The sequence below is a fragment of the Idiotropiscis lumnitzeri genome, chromosome 17, assembly GCF_059441095.1.
Source record: "Idiotropiscis lumnitzeri isolate Australia: NSW breed Sydney's pygmy pipehorse chromosome 17, RoL_Ilum_1.0, whole genome shotgun sequence".
In the NCBI taxonomy this organism is placed as follows: domain Eukaryota; kingdom Metazoa; phylum Chordata; class Actinopteri; order Syngnathiformes; family Syngnathidae; genus Idiotropiscis; species Idiotropiscis lumnitzeri.
Genome location: NC_142407.1, coordinates 16,437,713 through 16,457,789, shown reverse-complemented (window position 1 = coordinate 16,457,789; position 20,077 = coordinate 16,437,713). Strand labels below are relative to the sequence as shown.

General features: G+C 45.1%; 3 protein-coding genes across 4 annotated transcripts; 1 reads left to right on the top strand and 2 right to left on the bottom strand.

Moving 5' to 3' along the window:
• Nucleotides 1–159: 159 nt before the first annotated feature.
• Nucleotides 160–11,244, bottom strand: LOC148320591 (E3 ubiquitin-protein ligase CBL-like). The gene is made up of 15 exons (XM_088280099.1): nucleotides 10,565–11,244; nucleotides 8,950–9,197; nucleotides 7,775–7,921; nucleotides 7,544–7,700; nucleotides 6,612–6,733; nucleotides 6,267–6,404; nucleotides 5,361–5,448; nucleotides 5,150–5,281; nucleotides 4,843–5,055; nucleotides 4,391–4,507; nucleotides 3,930–4,216; nucleotides 3,511–3,684; nucleotides 3,250–3,347; nucleotides 2,897–3,085; nucleotides 160–2,205 (listed from the first exon to the last, which is right to left on the bottom strand). The coding sequence occupies exons 1-15, from the start codon at nucleotides 10,706–10,708 to the stop codon at nucleotides 1,880–1,882; spliced, it is 2,580 nt and encodes an 859-aa protein (XP_088136225.1). The 5' UTR covers nucleotides 10,709–11,244; the 3' UTR covers nucleotides 160–1,879.
• A 710-nt stretch (nucleotides 11,245–11,954) lies between these two features.
• On the bottom strand, nucleotides 11,955–13,642 carry alkbh4 (alkB homolog 4, lysine demethylase). Its single transcript, XM_088279842.1, has 3 exons — nucleotides 13,474–13,642; nucleotides 13,032–13,220; nucleotides 11,955–12,957 (listed from the first exon to the last, which is right to left on the bottom strand). The coding sequence occupies exons 1-3, from the start codon at nucleotides 13,573–13,575 to the stop codon at nucleotides 12,436–12,438; spliced, it is 813 nt and encodes a 270-aa protein (XP_088135968.1). The 5' UTR covers nucleotides 13,576–13,642; the 3' UTR covers nucleotides 11,955–12,435.
• Nucleotides 13,643–13,836: 194 nt separating this feature from the next.
• Nucleotides 13,837–19,983, top strand: lrwd1 (leucine-rich repeats and WD repeat domain containing 1). 2 transcript variants are annotated; one of them, XM_088279703.1, is made up of 16 exons: nucleotides 13,837–13,873; nucleotides 14,120–14,206; nucleotides 14,280–14,514; nucleotides 14,618–14,737; nucleotides 14,812–14,958; nucleotides 15,623–15,694; nucleotides 15,884–16,234; nucleotides 16,328–16,442; nucleotides 16,528–16,622; nucleotides 17,281–17,491; nucleotides 17,580–17,652; nucleotides 18,022–18,165; nucleotides 18,244–18,347; nucleotides 18,446–18,604; nucleotides 18,870–18,979; nucleotides 19,048–19,983. In XM_088279703.1, exons 2-16 carry the CDS (start codon nucleotides 14,127–14,129, stop codon nucleotides 19,192–19,194), a joined length of 2,163 nt encoding a protein of 720 aa, XP_088135829.1. In that variant the 5' UTR covers nucleotides 13,837–13,873; nucleotides 14,120–14,126; the 3' UTR covers nucleotides 19,195–19,983. The 2 variants fall into 2 exon arrangements, with proteins under 2 accessions (XP_088135829.1, XP_088135830.1); XM_088279704.1 differs by having other exon boundaries at nucleotides 13,860–13,892.
• Nucleotides 19,984–20,077: the final 94 nt, after the last annotated feature.

Below are 20,077 nucleotides of genomic sequence, written 5' to 3'. Positions count from 1 at the left end.
TATTCTGTTGTTGGCAGTCTTGGAATAAAGACGTGTTCACAGTCAGTCGTGTGTGCTCATTTCAACTGCCACAATATCAATATACTACAACTCTTTCATACAGATAAAATGAAACAAAAATGTATCAGTGATGAGTCACACACACAACAAAGGTTTTAAATAAAATACTGTTTAATTAAAAATCTTAATGGCTTGGGCATGAAAACATGGCAACACAACGAACGCCGAGGATATTAAAAAGACAATAAATAAATCATATTTACATGAAGATGACGACAAAGCAGCAACAAATATTTTAGTAGGCGAGTTGTCAAGAAAAAAAGGCGAGTTAAAAGAATTTTTTTTTTAAAGCGTACATATATTTAAGCGTCCATTTTAAATGAGACATTTCCTGCCTTGTTAATGAGGCTTGTTGGAGCTGGCCAAAAGGTGGGAGTGAGGTTTGTCTTTCTTTAAAGAGACAGGAGCATAAAAGTCTCAAGACAGAAGATAAAGCGCGGAGCTCATCATCAGTCAAGCAAGGTCCCTCGAGTGGAGCTCCAGAAAAAAAAATAAAATAAAATAATGTACCACCTTATAATGTCCTCCGTAAGGCCTTAAACGTGGTCATTTCATCACCTTAAGTCAATGTGCTACCACTTTATGTTACATCAGTCCCAAGACAAAAATTCTTTAGTACTAGCATTTTAAAGTATTGGAGTGTTAATCTCTTTTCATATTAATCCATCTGTGACTACTGGAGGAAGAAAGTCTTCCAAAATGGCGAGCAAACCTGCCAAAAGGCAAGGCACATTTACAGACGTTAGACGTTACTTAACTGACACCTGACAAGGCCATCTGAGTAAACGCGGCGCCTACGCTAAAACTCTCCTCCTTGGGACTGGAATGTGTTTGCGCTTCCGTCATCCGTCACGAGCGGGAACGCGTCTGTTACTGTTGGCGCTTTTTAGTCGGAAACGGTTCAAAGTTGAGAGAAGCTCAAACGCGAGGATGTCTCGGCTGCATTGTTTTGCGCTTAAACGTCAAACTCGTCGTAGAACTGCGTTGACGTGGAACTAGGGATGGGCAAACAGAAAGTAAAAGTGCATATGATGCTATTTTAGCGGCCTAAACGGGCTGTGTGACGAATACAATAGGAGGTGAACGAAATGAAAAATATCAGTGCCTAATTGTTGGTGCTTATGCTTCAACGGGCTGTGGAACAAATGCTGTCGAACGGGTTGCAGGTAAAAGTAAATTTAGACACACAAGCTTGTCGAAAATATAGAAACAGGGAGTGAATGTGATGCTATAGTTGCCGCCTAAACTGGCTGTGGTACAAATGAAAACAGGAGATAATTGTGTCCAAATAGGCTGCAGAACAAATGGAAATGTCGCAAAATAAAAAAGTGAACATGATGGCATTGTTAGTGCGTGACAGAGAAAAACTTCAAAGTAAAAGTCAATGCTATTGGTGTTGCTTAAATGAGCTGCAGAAAAACTAGAAATAACGCAAAAGTGAAGCCGATTCGATTGTTGGCGCCTAAACGGGCTGCAGAACAAATGGAAACGGGAAGTGATGCTTTTGGGTCTACCTGGCAAAACGGGCTACGGAAACAAATAGGCTACGATTTAGCTCCAAATGCCCATCCCCGTGCGAACCATGGTCAACCTGTTCGTACGACACCATTATTATTATTATTCTTGTAACAAAGGGCCGCTCATGGCCACGTAATGGTACGACACAAGCAGCGAGCGGCGTTGGCGCCACATTGAGTCGACATGGTCCCTTGAGTGGTTATGACGTACGCTTTAACGAACATTTGAAGGCTTTTGGGGTTTTCCGCGTGGGACGAAGCGTGGGCGACCGTTGGCACGAGGCGAAGGGGTCGCGACGGGACTATGTGGCGATGTGCGCAGCCGAGGGCACAGACACAAACTCTCGGAGGATGTTTTTGGCCGTCTCCAGGTTGTTCCTGGCGATCAACAGCGCCTTCTGGATGTCCTGGATGGAGTAGCCCTGAGACATCAGGCACTCGATTTCGCCACTCAGCGCCACGCCGGCCGAGGGGGGCGGCGGTGTGTGCGAGGAGGAAGGTCGGGCGGGCTGCTCCGGCGAGGTTGAGGGGAGCTCGCTGTTCAGCGGCCGAACCCGCCGGTCCGAGTTGGCGCGGCGTGGGAGGGGTTTGGGGGGGCGCTCACGGTCCATGCCCGGCGTATACAAGCCTGCGGTGGCAAAAAAAACAAAAAAACATTTAGCATACAAAGAAGGCTGCTGAGGGCCACGTTTGCTGTTGTTGCCTAAATGGGCTTCAGAACAAAAACCGAAGAGTAAAAATGATTGTGATGCAACAGCAAGTTTAAAATTGAAGGCGATGACATTCTGGTCCAGGCATAAAAACTCAAGAACGTGAAGTAATAAAGAATGTGATTGTATAGTCGCCGCCTAAATGATGTAAAAGCAAAGATATTTCAGCGACTCGTTAGAATGTCGAACAAATGGAAATAAGAGAAATGAATGCAATGCTATTGTCGCCTTCTAAACGGGCTGTGGAAAAACTAGAAAGAGGAAGTAAAACTGAATTTGATGCTATAAATGTCTTCACGTTAGCCGTAACAATTAGAAATGGAGAGGGAAGGTGAACGTGATGCTATTTTATGGCGCCTAAACGGGATGTTATACGACTTGGAACAGGAAGTGATGTGATTGTATTTTTAATACCTAGAACAACTGGATTTGGGACCTTGAGGTGAATGTGATGACATCCTTGAAACCGAAATGGAAGTAATAGTCAATTTGATGTTATTGTTGCCCTCTCAAAAAGTAAGAGGAACAAATAGAAACAGGAAGTGAACGTGATGCAAAAAAGGGGACGGCGTTTCGTGTGTGGATGAGGCCGCTCGGAGCAGCACATACTGGCTTCTACGGCTCCGTCGATACTGAGCGTGCTGAAGGCTTTGGAGGGACCGTTGATGTCCGCCAGAACCCGCCGGGCAGGCGCGGGCGGGGCCAGCGGGCGAGGGCAGTCGTACTCGTATGTGTCCTCGAACGAGCCGTCCGCGGACTTGGCCTGGTAGACCGACGAGGAGGATTGCTGAGGACGCTCTGAAATACACGCACGCAAAAAAACACAGACACAAAAGAGAACATTCATGCACACAAAGACACGCACAAGCATACAAACGGTTGCATGAAGTGAAGCACGCAAGAAGTCTAAATCATGTCCCTCAACACAGCGGAGGATGCGACGTGGTCTAGTTGGCGGTTACCATGATCGAGGGCCTCCGAGGAAGCAGCCTGCGCCTGGATGTTGCACATGGCCTCGTACACCTGAGGGTCCGCCGAGTCCACGTCTACGCCGTCACCGCTGGAACAACAGGTGAACAACAAAATGCTCAACTTTTTCAGATCTTCCATTTTCCTAAAACCGGGGCTTTGGCGCCATCTTGTGGCCACAAAGAGCATAAACATGCAAAAAGCTTTAGTTTTTTTCATGAAAGCTACAAATCATCACGACAATAGGCAATCACCTGACATCGTCGTGGTGGTTTGCATGGCTGGGAGGGGGCGGCGGCGGTACCAACGAGCCGGTAATGACCCACGGGGCGCCCGATGCCGGGAGCGAGGTGGGACTCATGTACTCGTTCTCCTCGCAATCGGTGGGCAACTTTTCCCTGCTGGACACTGCAGACGTTGGCAGCGACCTAAACGGATGTAGATACAAAACTTTTGACGTGAAGCCCTGGTTGCACACATTTCAGACTCATTTGCCATAGCTGAAAATCTTTAATGCAGAGCTCTTCAAAAATGTCAGCCTGTTTTCTGCCGGCTTTGTTACATCATTTTATTTCTTGCGTGGCTCTAAGACGTTTGAAAAAAGTGTTTGCAGATGATGTGCTCACATTAGCGATTAAACATGATTTGAAACATGACAATGGTGAGAATGTACCTGGCGGCCAAGCAGTAGATGGCGTTGGTGGCCACCTGGGCTTTGCTTGCCTCTGCACCACCGCTGGCGCCACCGTTCGGCGGTGCGGCGGTGGGCGCCTTGCAGACGGGCCGCGGCACCATGTAGTTGGCGGCCCAGGCGGGCGTGTCAGGCGTGGAGGGCAAGGGTCGCCTCTGTAGCCTTGAGTCGGCCGCTGCCAGGGAAGGACGCTCCGGGGGAGGTGGTGGCGGTAGCTCTCGGAGCGCCGGGGGGAGTGGGAGGGGCTTGTCCCTGTGGGTGGCCCCCATCTGTTTGTGTCAGAAAGACAAGGGAGGCTCTTTTTAAATTTAAACCCGGCTGTGGGAGACTCCCTGCCATCTTTTTTGGGGCGGGGAGAAGAAGGCAAAGCTAATGAGTGGTTCCAGTAGTCCAAATGTTATTTTTTCCTTGAGTGGACAGTGTTTAGTAGACTTCAACAAGACCTTAGCACAAGCTCCTTGGACCAGCTGGCTGTGTGAGTTAGAGGGTCTCTGCTGAAGGAGGTCCAGCCGGGGCGGGACCGGAGGCAGCTGGGACACGGGAGATGGTGGCCGTTCCACCTACACACACAAATTTCATTCTTAGTGTGTTTTACAATTGACGCCCCACCTAAAAAAGGTTTCTAAATGTCCGTTTTGGGTTGCAAAAATGCTGCTAAAGCGCTACTTTTACATTGATGAAGCTCCTCAACTTACTTCAACATAGTTTCTTGGTGCCAGGACGCCAGAAATGTACTTTAATCAATTTTAACTTTTTTTTCCTCACTACGTTTGACTTGGCCATCTGTCTGGTTTAAAAATGGAGTCCCAGAGAGCAAAAGTTTGCCCACCCCTGCAGGAAATGAAACGGCGAACATGGCGATTCCTTTTTTTGTGATACTGCGGACCGAATGTACCTTGCTGCAGGCGAGCCTGCTCATGACGAGGTTCTGGTGCTCCAGACGCTCGTCGTCGTCCTCGTCGTTGGCAGCCGCCTCGGCCCGGCCGGCTCCCCCCTGGAAGCCGGCGAAAGCCCCCCCGCTGGCTTTGGGGTGGAAGGGGTCCACCACGATGGGTTCGGTGCCTTTAATCTCACAGCGGCAGAAGGGGCAGCCCTGACCTTCTGAATCCTGATATCACGCACACAAAAAATGTTTGTAGACGAGGCGAAAGGTGTCGGGTGGGGCGGGTCATTTGTAGGAGGGGGCGCGTGGAGTTTCTCACCTGCCAGGCCGTCAGACAGGAAGTGCACATCAGATGTCGGCACGGCTCGATCTTGACGTCCTTGTCGTTCTCGGCGCATATCTTGCACAGCTGGAACGTGGAGCCCATCTCGCAGTACAACTCGTATTGCTCCTACAAAAAAAAAAGGGGAGGCCGTATGTTGGCCACAGCGCCGTGTGCTTGAGAGTCAAGCTGAATGACAAGAACCAACCTGGGTAACTTTGATGTGGTCTTGCGGGGAAGGTTCACACAGGCCTGTTAGGTCTGGGTTCTGTGCACGGCCATCTGGGAATAGGTAGCTGAAGAATACAAACACGGGAAGGCCAATCATTCAAAATGGCACTTGAAACGTACAGTGGTGGCCTCAAGTATTCTTCGTTCACGCACAAATATCCACCGACAATGTGCTGCTCTTTCTGGAGTGCGCCTTGGCAGTATGGTGGTGAACACAAAAAGAAAAAGAAAAAAAAAACGCACAAAGACGCTCTGTAATGCTGCAGTAATAGTTTTCCACTGAGGATAAAGAATATCTGTGTGCGCTGTTTTATTGTGTTTTAAGAACACTTTGTTGCGTTGAAAGGAATTGTTTCTCTATTTATATTTAAGGATATTATCAGATTCTGGTGCTGCTGATCTCATTGTAGGATGTGCTTTGCTGGGTGAAAGCTCACAGTTGTGTCAATATCCAGTCCCGATTGATCGATGCTGCCTCTTGTGTTATGGCTTAGATGCTGCACTGTTACAATTCGGACTTTTAATATTGCCTCAGAAGGGCTGGGTCCGGACGAGCAAAGTGTGGAAAAATCTCCGGCTTTAAGCAGCCGATGTAGAAAGAGTTACTGTTGTCCGTATTTGCAGTTTACCGTCCGCTCACTTGTTGACATATTTTGCACTGAATTCGGTCAAATGGAAAATGCGGAGTGTCCCGCGCCTCCTGCCCGATGACAGCTGGGATAGGCTCCAGCGTCCCCGAGACTCTTGGTTAAGATCACGATTGGATGGATGGAAAATGCCAGCATTAGGCCAATTACTTGTCCTGTGATCAACAGACGCGGTCCAATCGGATGTCTTTGACTTTCAAAGCTTAGGCACACGAGGGAAAAGCAGCCCGACTCACAATCCCTCTCTGTAGCCGTCGATGAGCGCTTGGAACAACGGCTTGTTATGAGGGATGGTCTGCAGGATGTTGCCGTCCGCCGTCACGTAGCCGATGGCCCACTGGCCCAGCCGTGTGCAGCTCAGCCTGAAGATGTAACTGAGGAGGAGGAAATCAGAAATCCCTTTATTGTCATTGTACTCAAGTGTGCAACGAGATTAGAGAGCTCCCCTCTCCAGTGCAATACAACAATAATTCACATAGATATATAAATGAGATAAATAAGAGAATAGCCGATGGACGTGTCATTTTGCTTCTTAAAATACACAATTTGGGGGCAAAATTTCAAGACTTCATGGTCTTTACCTGCCGGGCTTGTGGATGAACCTGTGCAGACGAGCTTTGACCTCGTCATACGTCAGGAAGGCCATGTAGCCCGGGTGCGTGACCGCAAGGCTGTTCCAGTTCCTCAAGAGAGACGACCACGGCTACACAAAAAGATCAACACGAGACAATGATGGAAGTGAGTAGCAAGAAATGAGGCACACCACCCTCAACCGCAACCTCAACGCTATGGAGGATCTTCTTGGTCAGTCGGCTGGAATGCTATTTGGCAAAAAATATTTGGTTTTGATCTTACAGTGCGTTCACAAAATGTGCTTGTCTGAAATCACTCCGCCTGTCCCTTTCTTGTTGGATGTACCTTCTAACATCACCATGACATCCGCTTGAGTTGAACAACATGAAGGTGGCGGCCCGATAACGTCGGAAGGCGCATTTGGTTCTGGCCTCGCAAGACACACACAACGAACGGGTTTGTCGACGGTGAGCTGCACGTCGCTAAGTGCGGTGTGAAAAAGCTTGAAGAAAGATGGAAACGTAGCACACATTCTTCACAACGTAGTCGTGCTGTTTGATTTGAGCGTTGACAACTGAGTGGGGCGTGGTTTCAACGCCTTCGGTGGACACGCACAGAGTTTGAGAGCAGAGACAAAGGCTTGTTTTTTTTTTTGAACAAATGATTTTGAAGTCGTATTTAATACGCTCTGCATTTTTCCCCCCAAACATTCTAAAAGACACATTTCCCCTAAACAGGGATTTTAATGTGAGAAGAGCTACTGTTTAATATAATTGGGCAATAGTAGCACTTTTAAAATCTGTAATTTTTTTTTTTAAATTAATTGTCCAATTAATTGGTTATCAGTATTTTAAAGTACCAAATATCAGAATGGGCCTCCAAAAATCCATTATTGGTTGGGCCCTGCTCAGTAATGTGGTTGAAACAAAGCCTGGCTGACCTGGAAGAGCCTGGTGAAGATGTCAAACTCAAAGACAGAGATGTAGTCGTTGCAGGTGAGGTCGATGGTGGACTTGAGCGCCATGGCCTCCAGGCCCGAGCTGATGGGGTGGAACTCGTGCAGCGCCTGGCGGAACGTCCTCCACGGCACAATGGTTCTGCGGGGTAAGACACAGTCACGATCAGAGACTTCGCAACACGGACAAGTCGTGGTTCTGCGAGACAAACTCACTTGTCCCCGAAGGAGCGCCTCCAAAACTCGGCGGCGTCGGCTTTGGTGATGCGGAAGTTGTCGCCCTGGAAGAGGCCGTTGGGGAAGATGGCTTTGAGCTCGGCGAGCATGTGACTGAAGATGAGGGACAACTTGGTGAGGTTTCGCCTGAGGGGGAGGAAGATGGACATTGACTCAATGATGCGCCATGGACCGAGGGTGACATCGGACAAGGATATAAATCACATGAGCTCATGAGGAGGAAGGACAGACTTTCGCTTTGTAATCACTTTGAGGACAAAGAGGGAAGTCGATGTGTTATTCAGAGATCTTTATCCGAGAATGGCCGCTCTTCTGGCTGCTGCTCGCTGCATTGCAACACTCATGGAAAACCTCACATCACATATTACGTTTTATGTTGCTGTATATGCCAACATCGCTCAAAGCCTAACTCAGCATCGCATATGGTCGGTTAGCAAAAGAAAATGCAATTTAACTTTTACAGACTATTTATGACATAAACAAGCATCTATATGGAGGCCTATTATTTGTGAAATCTTGAAATTACAAATAACTGGAAAAATTGCTCAGTACACTTGCTGTTTTCCGGCAAAAAATGCCTCAAAATTCATGAAAAAAAATCTCTTGGCATCTAAAAATGCTTATTTTGATTGCATGTTTTTACTGACTGTTTGACACAGTGATGACATTGTTTCGTCTTTTAGAATGGCAACATTTTACTTTCATCGCCTGTACAATTAATAAAACTTTCATAACCAGCTAGAGCCTTGAACAAATGAATTCAACCCTATTTGATATGGGAGAAAATATTGACTAACAACTCTAAACAGTAACTATTCACAAGGTCGAAACAAAGCGTCCGCTCTCTGTGCTATGCAAATGAATATCTGACAAGAGTACGGTTCAGACACCTCATCTATTTTAGTTTTTAGTTGAAGTCCTTCATTTGCATGTTCCTAACAGAGCTTTTGTAAGTGACAACTTAACCCGAACCCCTTTGAAAGCCATTAAAAAAAGGAGCATAGTTTTGTTTTTCCTTTTTGTAAACTTTCCCATCTTGATAATAAAATCCAAGATGGCCATTCCCATAAAAAAAAAAAAAAAATGTAGTTGATGACAATTTCTGTTACTCGCGGTCCTCGTGAAGGTTGCATAAAAGAGATGTTGACGCTCACCTGGGCTGCGAGTTCTCCTCGTACATCCTCTCCTTGGCCTCCTTGAACAGGCTCATGGTCTGCTTGGTCTTGTTGGTCAGGTTGTCCATGACCACGCGGAAGTACTCGTTCTCGCCCAGCATGTCCATGCGGCTTTCGTAGCGTGACAGGATGGTGCGAAGGTGCTGGTAAGTGTCGGGCAGCAGATCCAGGATGTACGGCGGGCTGTTCTTCAGGGCCACCTTGGGGTTTTGGCACAAGCGAACCACCTGCATCGCCAGACCAGACAACACAATTTCTGAGTGCTAAATGGTGGCAGAGAACTTTACCTCAACAGAAAAAGAGTCCAGATTACAAAATATACAAAGTCAACTAGCTTAGTGCTAACACACAATGCAAAACACCATAGACGGGCGAATGCGACTAGCGTCAATATTGCGCGAGTTAGAACCCCTCAAGCAACACGGACAAACAATATGCAGTAACAAGACACAAAGAGAAATGTTGTGTATCCTCTGTGAAAATTATAATATTACGTCTTATTGAGGGACATTGTTAAACGCTTTGAGTATTCGGTACGATATATCCCCCCCCGCCCGTAACGCTGTCACTCCAGAAAGCGTGCAATGTCAATGTGCATTTATGCAAGAAATATTGCTCTGTTTTGAGAAGAGCGTAGAGTGCTTTTATTCGTATTACAAACATTGTTTAGGAGTGTTTTGGGTTCTGAGCGTGGTCACAGAACAACCTAAACTTGTAAGTCAAAGCACCACTGTATTACATTTTGCAACAATCTGCGAGTTATATGAGTGGCCTGTTGTAAAACCTCCCTAATCGGTCACATGCTTTCTTCATATGAATCATGATCTGCGTCTTTTCCAAAAGTAGGTCGTCTGCTTATTAAAACTGTGACCAATAGTTTCAATTAGTGTCCCCTTATTTTATGGTCCAATGGGAAATAATAGAAAGTGAATTAATTTGACTGCAGGTTGCAACAGTCAGCGGCCTACAACCTTCATTAACTGAACAGGAGTTTTCCAATAAAGTCAAACTGCTGGTCTTTTGAAGACGCCTACACGTTCTATGAAGGTGTTAGAAAGCATCACTCCACATTTTCATTTATGTTAGCATCAACCTATACATTTTCTACCATGGCTGTCCTCATAACAAGCCGATGCCGGCTCATTTTAGGGGATTTTTTTGAAAGGTATTTAGTGTGAGGAGTGCTGGCTGATACTGCTCACCTATTGGATGGAGATGTGCAGTTAAGGTTGCATCTGCTTGGTCATAGTCGGATAAAACATACAATTCTTTGCAATATGGGCCATTATCCCAATGACAGTATTTTTTTAGTTCTTTTTTTTTGTACTTTGCAGGCACAGTTCTCCATAAAGAAGATATTTGGTTGATGAGGTTTGTATACAACCTCATCAAAACAATTTTCAGATGCAAACGTGTAAACAGCTAACATATAAAAGATCAAAGCTGTATTTAATTCTAACTCAAGGGGTTGTGTAAGACAATTTTGGAGATCAGTGGCTTCATCAGTAGTCACATTTGAGAACCTTGAAAGAGGGAAGTAACAGTTGAAACCATCTGAGGCCAGTGTTTCACCCTGACAAGAAACGATGCATACCTTATCCATGAGCTTCCAACATTTCTCCACCATTTTCTTGTCCACCACGGCGGGCTGGTGGGGTTGCAGGGGCTGCTGGTGGGGCTGAAAGGCGTCCTTCATCAAGCCGATGAGACCCGCGCCCCTCCTCGGATTTCCGGCCATTAATTCGCTCAGTGACCAGGGGTGGAGGGGGGTGAGCCCGCTTGACAGCCTCGGGATGAATCCTCAATCTTGGCTCCCTTGTTCGACTCTTACGGTTCTCGCACCGCCTACACCGATGGTTATCCGGGAAGCTTCGGGGGGGGGGACACAAAGAAAGGGGAAGAAAAAGGCGCAGTGGAAACGCTGTGATCGCGACGCTGCTAGCTACCGAGCTACATTGGAGAGGGGGGAGAAAAAGCTTCTCGGCGTTCCGAACTCGACATAAACGCCGCCGTGTCGCGGTGACGGCCGCTTGACGACGACTTCTCCCGTCGAGTGGAAGCCGCCCCGCGGTGCCAGCAGAGCTAAGAATAAACCGGCGGTGTGTTAATCAGCCGCACGGGACGATCAACAAGCAGATTGCGGCCAGGAGCAGTTCACAGTTTGCAGCCGACGATAAATCAGCCAGCAAAGCCAGACTAGACGCGGATATCCGGCTGACACTGCCAAAATAAAAACGTGTCAAATAGATGACGCCGCGTTTCTTTTGACTTTTTTTTTCTTCTTTTTTTTTTACATAAAACCAGTTACCCAAAGATCCTCGGGTTACGAACATACGAGGTTACGAACTACGAGCAAGTTTGCACAGCGGCATACGAATAGTCGTCACGTGGCACAAGACACGCCCAGTTACCGTAAGCAGTATTCGAAAAGCACGAATATAAAAAAGCGAAATGCAGTATTGATTAAGCATTTATTAATATCACGAAATAAATAGATGACGAGTTAAAAAAAACACTGTTAAACAACAAATACAAAATACTATCGAAAATATTTTAGGGGAAAATATATGGACTTGAAAATGTGATATCAGGATAGGATAGTTTGCGCAGCAGCACAGGACTATCATAGCAAGAAAAGGTACACTTATTTACGTTGTACCTTCTGTTCTTTATTTAATCGTTTTGTATTTATAATCTAGCATAGGAGTTTTTTTTAATGCAAACATTCATTGTAAACACAAAATTTGGAGATTGAAAACAGCAAGCAAAAATCTTAAATTATGGCCTTATTGCTGCATTAGTATGCTGTAAGCACAAGTGTTTAAAGTACGCACACTATCCTTAAGTAGAAGTACAGATTCTTGTATACAAGATAGTCTAGTAAAAGCAGAAATACTGATTTGACTCATCTTAAACTTAAAAAGTAAACTAGATAAATACAAGTATCACGTTCAATTTTACAAACCGTGTGCAATTAACTGAAATTTTAATTTTTACTGCCTCATTTGTATGAAGACTTTTATTACAACACAATAGAATATTTTTATTTTGATCAAACAGAGATGCACAGAAGTGCTACTGTACAAAAAGTTACATGAGCTCATTGAAAAGTTGAAAGAACATGCTAAATGCGGAAGTCAACAATGTTTGAAAAGAGGTTTTCAGTTAGGGTAGACAAATTACCTTTAATGAGCCAAACGTTATTCTTTGGTTCCTTTATTTAAATGAGACATGCTATTATGTTAAAACACAATGCAACTTTAATAAGGGAAATGCACTCTACTGTAGTTCCTCAAACAAAATATGTCAGTGTGATGGTAAAGGATTGTTGTCAATGAACAAAATTTGCATCAGTGCTAAATTTAAATAATATTATTTGTTCAGAGATATGCTGAGTTTTTTCAGAACAGTGAAATTTAAAAAAATGTATATCCATGAGACATTCATGGTGGTTATCTGGAGGGTCTAAATAGGAGCTCCATTGAAGCTGGCAGCAATCTTGAGTAGCTGAGCTCCTAGCTCAGCCTGCTGCCCACCTGGGAGGAACTCGAGCGACAGCTCCCTGTAGGTGCTGCAAACTCGGCGCTCCCGAATGTCCTTCCGGAGAATGCAGTGTTTCCAGCGATGCCGCGCCTCCCCGTATAACACCACTAAAGATCTGCGCGGTAGTGCCACAGCTACGTTCACTTCACCCGAGAGTCCAAGCTGCGGGAGCTCCTGTTCCAGCGACATGGTCAGCGTTGTGTCCGACAACATGTTGACGGTGACCAGGCGCTCCCCCCACAGCCACGAGTCATCCAGGTGAGGGTCAATGGCGGAGCCTCGCTGAGGTTGGTAGTCCAGATTGCATTGCTCCACAGGCTGGAAGCCCGCCAGACTTTCTTCTTGTTGCATTCGCAGCACGAGTCTTTCACTCAATGCAGGAAGTCCACTGAAATTGGCGGGACGCACTTTCCTCTTCTTGAAGTTCACTTTTGGGCCAAAGTCCTGTAATAGGACCATTTCAATTGCAATATTCTTTTGAATATCAGATCAGGAATGCTTGACACCATCGTCTGTACCTGTTTCTTTCGACCCGATTGGGACAGATTCCAGACGTCCTTGTCCATGCTGCTGATCAGCTCCTTTTCCTCTTCCTCCGATAAGAAGTCCTCCCACAGGAACACTCCGGAAAAGGGAAATGACGCCGGTTCGCCATTTTTGCGAATGGCGAGCTTTGTTTCAGGGTTGTACAAGAAAAGATGCACAGTCTACAAACACATGGAAATAATTGTTATGCTGATCATTGTGTCTACTATAATTAGTAATATAGAACTCATTTGATGTATTTGCGTTGTACAATTAGAAAACACAGGGCCATGTTGACATTTTGTCTGGCATTATGACAATAGACAATATCTGTTTCCGTAATATCGCGACGTCATCCAGATTGTTCCGCGGAGGCACCCGTAGTTTGCAATCCGCTGCTAACAGCTAATGACAATACACTATACAACGGTTTACCTTCTCTTCTGGAACACGATTTTCTTTTAACTTTTCACACTGAAGACAGCGCCGGATACCTTTACAAGCACAAGACGCAACAACTCCACCCGGAACCATCATGGTACCTGCATCTTCTTCGATTAAACGTTAGGGGCGCGTCGATTCAAACAAAGGCGATTACTGCCATCTATCGGGTAGTTGTTGTACCTCGCTTATGTCTACCACGCTCGTCTGAAGGTCACTAATAACGATTAAAAAAGTAAAAAATACATATTACATATCTTATTGTATATTTAAGACGCGAAAAAGTCTATTTTGTCATTTTGGTAAGCCACTATGTCATTAAAGAAATAAAACCACGCCCACCGGAAGTACCTCATTTGGACCCCGGGAAAGTTTCTGTTTTGCTCCGTAGTGGGTGAGTCGCTCAATGTCCTGTAAGTTCATTTTGAGTCTTGAGTCTATAAAGACTAAAAGTTCTCCATATGTTGAAATGAACAAACAAAGGCACCATATAGCTCTTTAACTTTTGATATCAATCTAGTAGGGTAAAATTGGCTGCAGTGTCTGGGTGTGGCTGTGGCTCGTTCATCACGTCTCGACCAGGAGACTCTTTGTTTAAATTGACCTCGTCTTTTTAGTGCTTTGCATGCTTTTTCTCCAGAGAACAAATGGCAACAATTACAGAGAAGATTCTACTGGAGAAAGGCTCTCCAAAAACCAAGAGACTTGAAGAGATCAAGACACTTAAGTAAGCACGTTTCATGATTTATTTACAGCTCTCCCCCACAGTCAACCCACACACACCATCCCCCCTTTTCTAGTCTCTCCAAGCTCGGACTGAAATGTCCAGACTTGCCGGTCAAGCTGCTGTCCCGTCTGGAGTCCCTGGAGCGCTGGGATCTGTCTGGGAACAGACTGCAAGAGTTCCCCAAAAACTTGGAGCTACCCGAGCTGTGCTTCCTGGACCTCAGCGACAACCAAATGGAGGATATCACCTCTATGGGATCTTTGTGCACCCTTGAAGAGGTCAAGATGGAGGACAACCTTTATATTACTGTAAGAGGGAAACATAGAATGAGTTTATGGAATGTTGAATTGTAATTTCTTACTTTATTCACTATCATGACACTTTCTCTTATTCAAATGTTTTCTTTCACAGGTGAGTGACAATTACAAGCTAATGACGCTGCTTCCCAAATTGCGGATTTACAACGGCAAAGACATCACCAGCACTGCCAACCACGTGCGCTTCGTGTTCACCGAGAACCTGAGGACCAGGGTACGTAAACTTGATGTATCGTTGACTCGATTGTACTTGCAGTTTAAGAGGTTCACTGACAAATTGTTTTGTAGATCATCACCTTGTGGGGAAGGAGCTACAGCCTCCCAGATCCCGCCACGGCTGAGAAAATGGCCGCCCTGGAAGAGGACTTTGTTAATGCAGCTCGGAAAGAGGTGAAATATGGACCCAGTTCAGTCAGCGATTTCACAAAATGGAAGGTAATGACAAATATTGGTTGGTACATTTTTCTATTTTATAGTGTCTTTTGTATTTTCTTCTTAACATTCCCTCTGATTATTCCAAGCATTTAAATGTGTTTTGGCACATTTACTGTAATTTGGCCCAATTTGGACATTTTCACTCAGCAACGTATTCACTTTTCTTGCTAGCAGTTTAGATGTAAATGCTGTAGTTTGCGGTATTGTGTGGGGAGTAAAATAATTAGTAATTACCTTAACTATTATATGTGACCCCACCCTGTTATGAAATAAATGAGGTCACACAATGAAGAGAATGTAATGTATGGAGAAGTTAGAAGCCTAGAATTGCTGACATGTGACTGAAATTCCATAGACTGAAGTGGAATGCGGTAGATGAAGGATGTGAGACTGAAAAAAGACGACAGCTGAATTTTAGGGTGTTGAATTTGTTGCATTTCTCCATGTGATGTGGGAATTTTCAAATGACAAAAATGTGGAATACTTCTAAAATTCAGGTGAAAACACTCACTGTGCTATACTGCAGTGCGCCACCAGAGGGTGCACTAGTGCTTTGTCTGTCAAGCTGTGGCATCCCCAAATAATCAATTCACGAGACAACACCTTTTGGCAACCCTTTCCTCCAGGAATTGCAACTTCATGTTTTTCATTGTGTGTCTGTTAGGTTGAAATTTTGGCCAGGGAGTATCTGCGATCCCTGACGGAAGCAAAGAAGGACATGTCAAACCAAACCAATGTAAGACAAAAAAATACAGCGGTTTCTTTGGAGTGGGTGTGGGTTCTTCTGTGGATTTACTAGTGCATTAGTGACAGTGCAGCCTGAAACGACTTTGGCACAAAGCAAAGGAAGACATACTAAGTTAGATGTCAGATGTGCTTTATGAAACTCATTAGCTTTGTCATTCTTGTTGTTTATATCATCCAGGAGGTCGCAACCCCCCTGAAAAGGAAGAAAACCCCGGCGTTGACAAACAACGACTTGCGACTGACTCCTCGTAAAAAGGCGCGCCCCAATCCAGCGGCGGACCCCTCTGCCGGCGACAGCCCTGGAAAATTGAGGCTTAGCCCGAAAATCCAAACGACCGCCGCCAGCGACGTCCCCAAGAGCCCCGCCACGGGGGTTCTGTCTTCCCCGACGCCGACACGTGCCTCCACGAGGAGAGAGGCCGCCAGCAAGCATTTGACACCGCCGAGAACGGCGGCGATGGATGGAGCCAAGAGTGGACTGAAGGCAGAGATGAGCGAGGATGTGACGAAGAGCATCAACAAGACGCAGGTAACCTAGCATAGACTCAATTTGTTTGGGCCTTCTTTCAATTCCATTCAGTGAAAAGTTCCTCAATGGTGGTGCATGTTGACTGTTGTGCAGCCGGTGCGTCTGCAACCTCTTCACGTCCTGCAGTGTCACAGCAAGCAGGACAACTCGGAAGACTTGTCCACTCAACTTTGGGGTTGCGCCTTCCAGCCTCAGTCTGACGTCTCTGGTTCGTGTGCTGAACAATCTCACTTGTCAGACTTGTCTTGAACGGCGGCCATTGACAACATTGCGTGTGTGTGTGTTTTGCACAGGAAGTCGCTTGGTTGCGACGTGCGGCGGAGACTCTCTGTGCGTGATCGACTGTGAGACCGGCATAGTGATGAAGAAGTATAAAGTGACTGAGGAGGTTTGTCTAATCGCATGCTTGTTCGGCCAGTTATGATAATGTACTGTATATCTTTATTTACCTCAGGCCAAGGAGTAGTTTGCTTAGGGGTCGGCTTATTTGTTAATGTAAAACTTGCAGGCTCTATTTATTTTTTTCTAAATCAATACTTGAATTGGGAGTAAGTCTGTGTTTTTTCTTTAGATTTTGGTGCCTTTTGAAACTGGGGAACATAAAGTGCCCAAAAAAATCGGGAAAAAGAACAACTTGAATATTTTTGTAAAATACATATTTCACTCATTTTGCATGTACTCATCGTCTTTATTATTATTAGGTATTCATTTATATATTTTTTGAATCATTTAATTTTTGTTCGTCCTTGAAATGTGAACTTTTTGTATTTCCTCAAAATATTACAATAATTATATAAAAAAAAATATTTTTAATGTATTTATTCAGGTTTTTCTGTTCCTATCCAATTTTCTTTATTTATTAAACATTTTGTCAAATGTCATAATTTTAATGAAGAAATTAAAGTGTTATATTTGCGGTGTACTCACAGTCAAAATCTGTAATGTCAATGTTTAAATTTGTCTTGTAACTTGCAATTCTGAAAACAAAACAAAGCACCCTACAAATGCTCATAATCTGTCATAATGAATATTATTTGTCATCGCAGGAGTTCTTCTCGCTGGCCTGGTCCACGGTGCTGATGTCACGAGGGGGTGGAGCTTCAGCGCAGCACTGCAGCATCCTCGCGGCGGGCGGAAAGCGAGGTCTGGTCAAACTGATCCACCCCCGCGACAACATTGCCTACGGCGAGTTCCGGGCTAGCCGCAAGGCGCTGTCGGTCCTCCGCTTCAACCACCGCCAGGGCAACTTCCTCTTCAGTAAGCCGTCCGCGTCACATCAGCTCAATCAACGGACAGTTTCACAAGAAGCAGATTTAAAAGGCATCTCTTCTCTTGTCTCTTGTAGCGGGCTGTTACGACAACAAGATCGTGCTGTGGGACATCGGCGGTATCGACAGCAAGTACAACTTTAAAGTTGTGTGAGTGATTTTGTTTCATTTTTTTAAGATCGACATTTATTAGTCTAAAATAAGATTTGGCCACAACTCGCCACACAGACTGGCTAATACATCAGCCAGTTAACAGGCAGACAAGGCTACGCTCATTAAATGACGCCCACGTCACTCACCAGGCCAGGCCCCGCCGCCTTACACATGCAACAGTAATGGCGACTCCCAAGTCGAGAAAAATAATCCTCGGCTTACACATGCATGTTACTGTGTTTAATCATGAAAAATCTGAAAATGTCTTTATAAAAATATTTCAAAGTTGCTGATGTGTGTAGTCTGTCACTCTAATAAATCATTGTTGATATGTTAAGAGGTTTTTGATGCTTTTTTCACTTTCAGGCAGTTGCTGACGTTGGACAGCAGCTCCACGCCGCTGCACATCTGCCTGCCGCCCAGCGGACCTGACGCGCAGCTCTTGGCGGCGTGCGAGGAGGGCCTGCATTGCTACAACACGCAGCTCGCGCCCAAAAGCGCCGCCAGGAGGTCGGTGTTAAAAGTTGAAACTCCCTCAGTGGTCAGACCAAACTTCATTAAACAGAAGCGTCTACTTGGCTTCGGAAGGTCTAAAGAAGCGGAGGTAACCTTCCCTGTTTACGAGAAGGAAGACCAAGATCTCAACTATCACACCGTGGACGGCCTCAGTTTCCTCACCGATGACATCGTGGGTGAGCGGACACACATTAGCCGCATTGAATCTTATCAGAGTGTATGTGGGTATTTATTGAGAACGCTAATGAGATCATGTTGTTGCGGTGGTGGTCAGCCTCCAAGAACTTCACGCACGACTGCATCTATTTGTGGAGCTGGAGCCGGACGCGATCTCAGCGGCCCAACAAGAGCGGCTGCGTGCGCGCCGCCGTGCTGGCTGAGCTACGCTGGACCCACACGGAAGTTCCTTACCTGGCGCTCAACACCTGCCCCAGTAAAATACGCACCCTTCTGTAAAACACTCATTTATTTAAAAACAAAAATGAATACTAAAATAAAATTTCAAAAATGAACTATAATTAAAATTCCGCAACAATAATAACCATGGCGGCAAAACCAATTCTTTATGTAATTCATTACCTTTCATGCAATTTTACATGTTGACTTATTATAATTGGATGACTAACCACATGACACGCAAACTAGCTGTAATACATAATGTATTACATGGTCAAAGTAACTTTCCTGGTTGTCTTTAGGTCACTCGTACGTTGTGTGTGGTGACAACGAAGGCAACTTGTGGACGTACCATGTCACTAACCTCCAGAAGGACAACTTCCAGACGAGGAAGCCCATTGAGCCCACAGAGGTAAGGAAGAGGCGGCGAATGAAACGTCCTCGCAAGGACCGCATTAACGCGCCGCTCGTTCCTCTCAGGTGCTGCAGTGGCCTGCGCCCGTCCGCAAGGGTGTCGGCCGAGTGGAGGGCCCAACCATCAACAGCGTGGCCATGGACTCCGACCTCCAGTACCTGGTGGCCCTTAGCGACAAGAACATGGTGATGGTGTGGAAGAAGGCGCCTTGAGCAACTTAATACAACCTATTAATACGACTTGAAGTGTCCAGTGAGAGTCGACACTCGTGTACCCAATGTTCTTTGGGTTCATTTCCAAAATTCAAGAGGTCAACGGTGACATAACGCAGTGTAACAGTAGTAGGCACTCGCGCAGTATGCGGACATGCATACCACTGCAGCAAGTCACATATTTTACAAAAAAAAATATATATATATATATATTCTCGTAACTTGACTACGAGATCCTTTTTTGACATATTTAGATTTTGCACATTGTGCAATGACATTGACAAAATGGTCACTGTGTGACGCATTGTTTTGAGAAGTCAATCACTGTGCTGATGGATTGTATTACGTTTAGTAGCTTAAGCATTTACGTGACAGATTTTCAACCATTAACACGTTCATTTTTCCTACAGGTGTTAAACATTTATTACACAAAAAGCATCCATCAAATGAAACTAGAAGTTGTGTGCACAGTAATGACAAGTGATTATGTTTATTGGTTTTATATTATTCTCACGTTATATTCATATATTACTTAGTGTTAATGATGAATTCTGTGCAACGTTCATGATAAGATGTGGACCAAATAAGGATCCACCGTGGGAACTTGGCCTTGGACTTGTGAGGCGGATGGCGAGAGGAGGAGGGCGTTCACCTACATTGAGCTTTAAAAGCGCAAACTCAACATCAAATGAGAATATTTTAACAAGTACTGTGCTTCCTCGTACCTTTTATGTCCTTTTAGGAAAATTATCTGGTATTTTTATGCGTGTGAATAAAGTGTAAACCGGTTTATTTAGTAATTTTCTCATTTTGGATTTTATAGGTTGGTTTAGTTACAGTAGAAGAGCAAAATATTGGAAACTTCAACCATGATAATAAAATC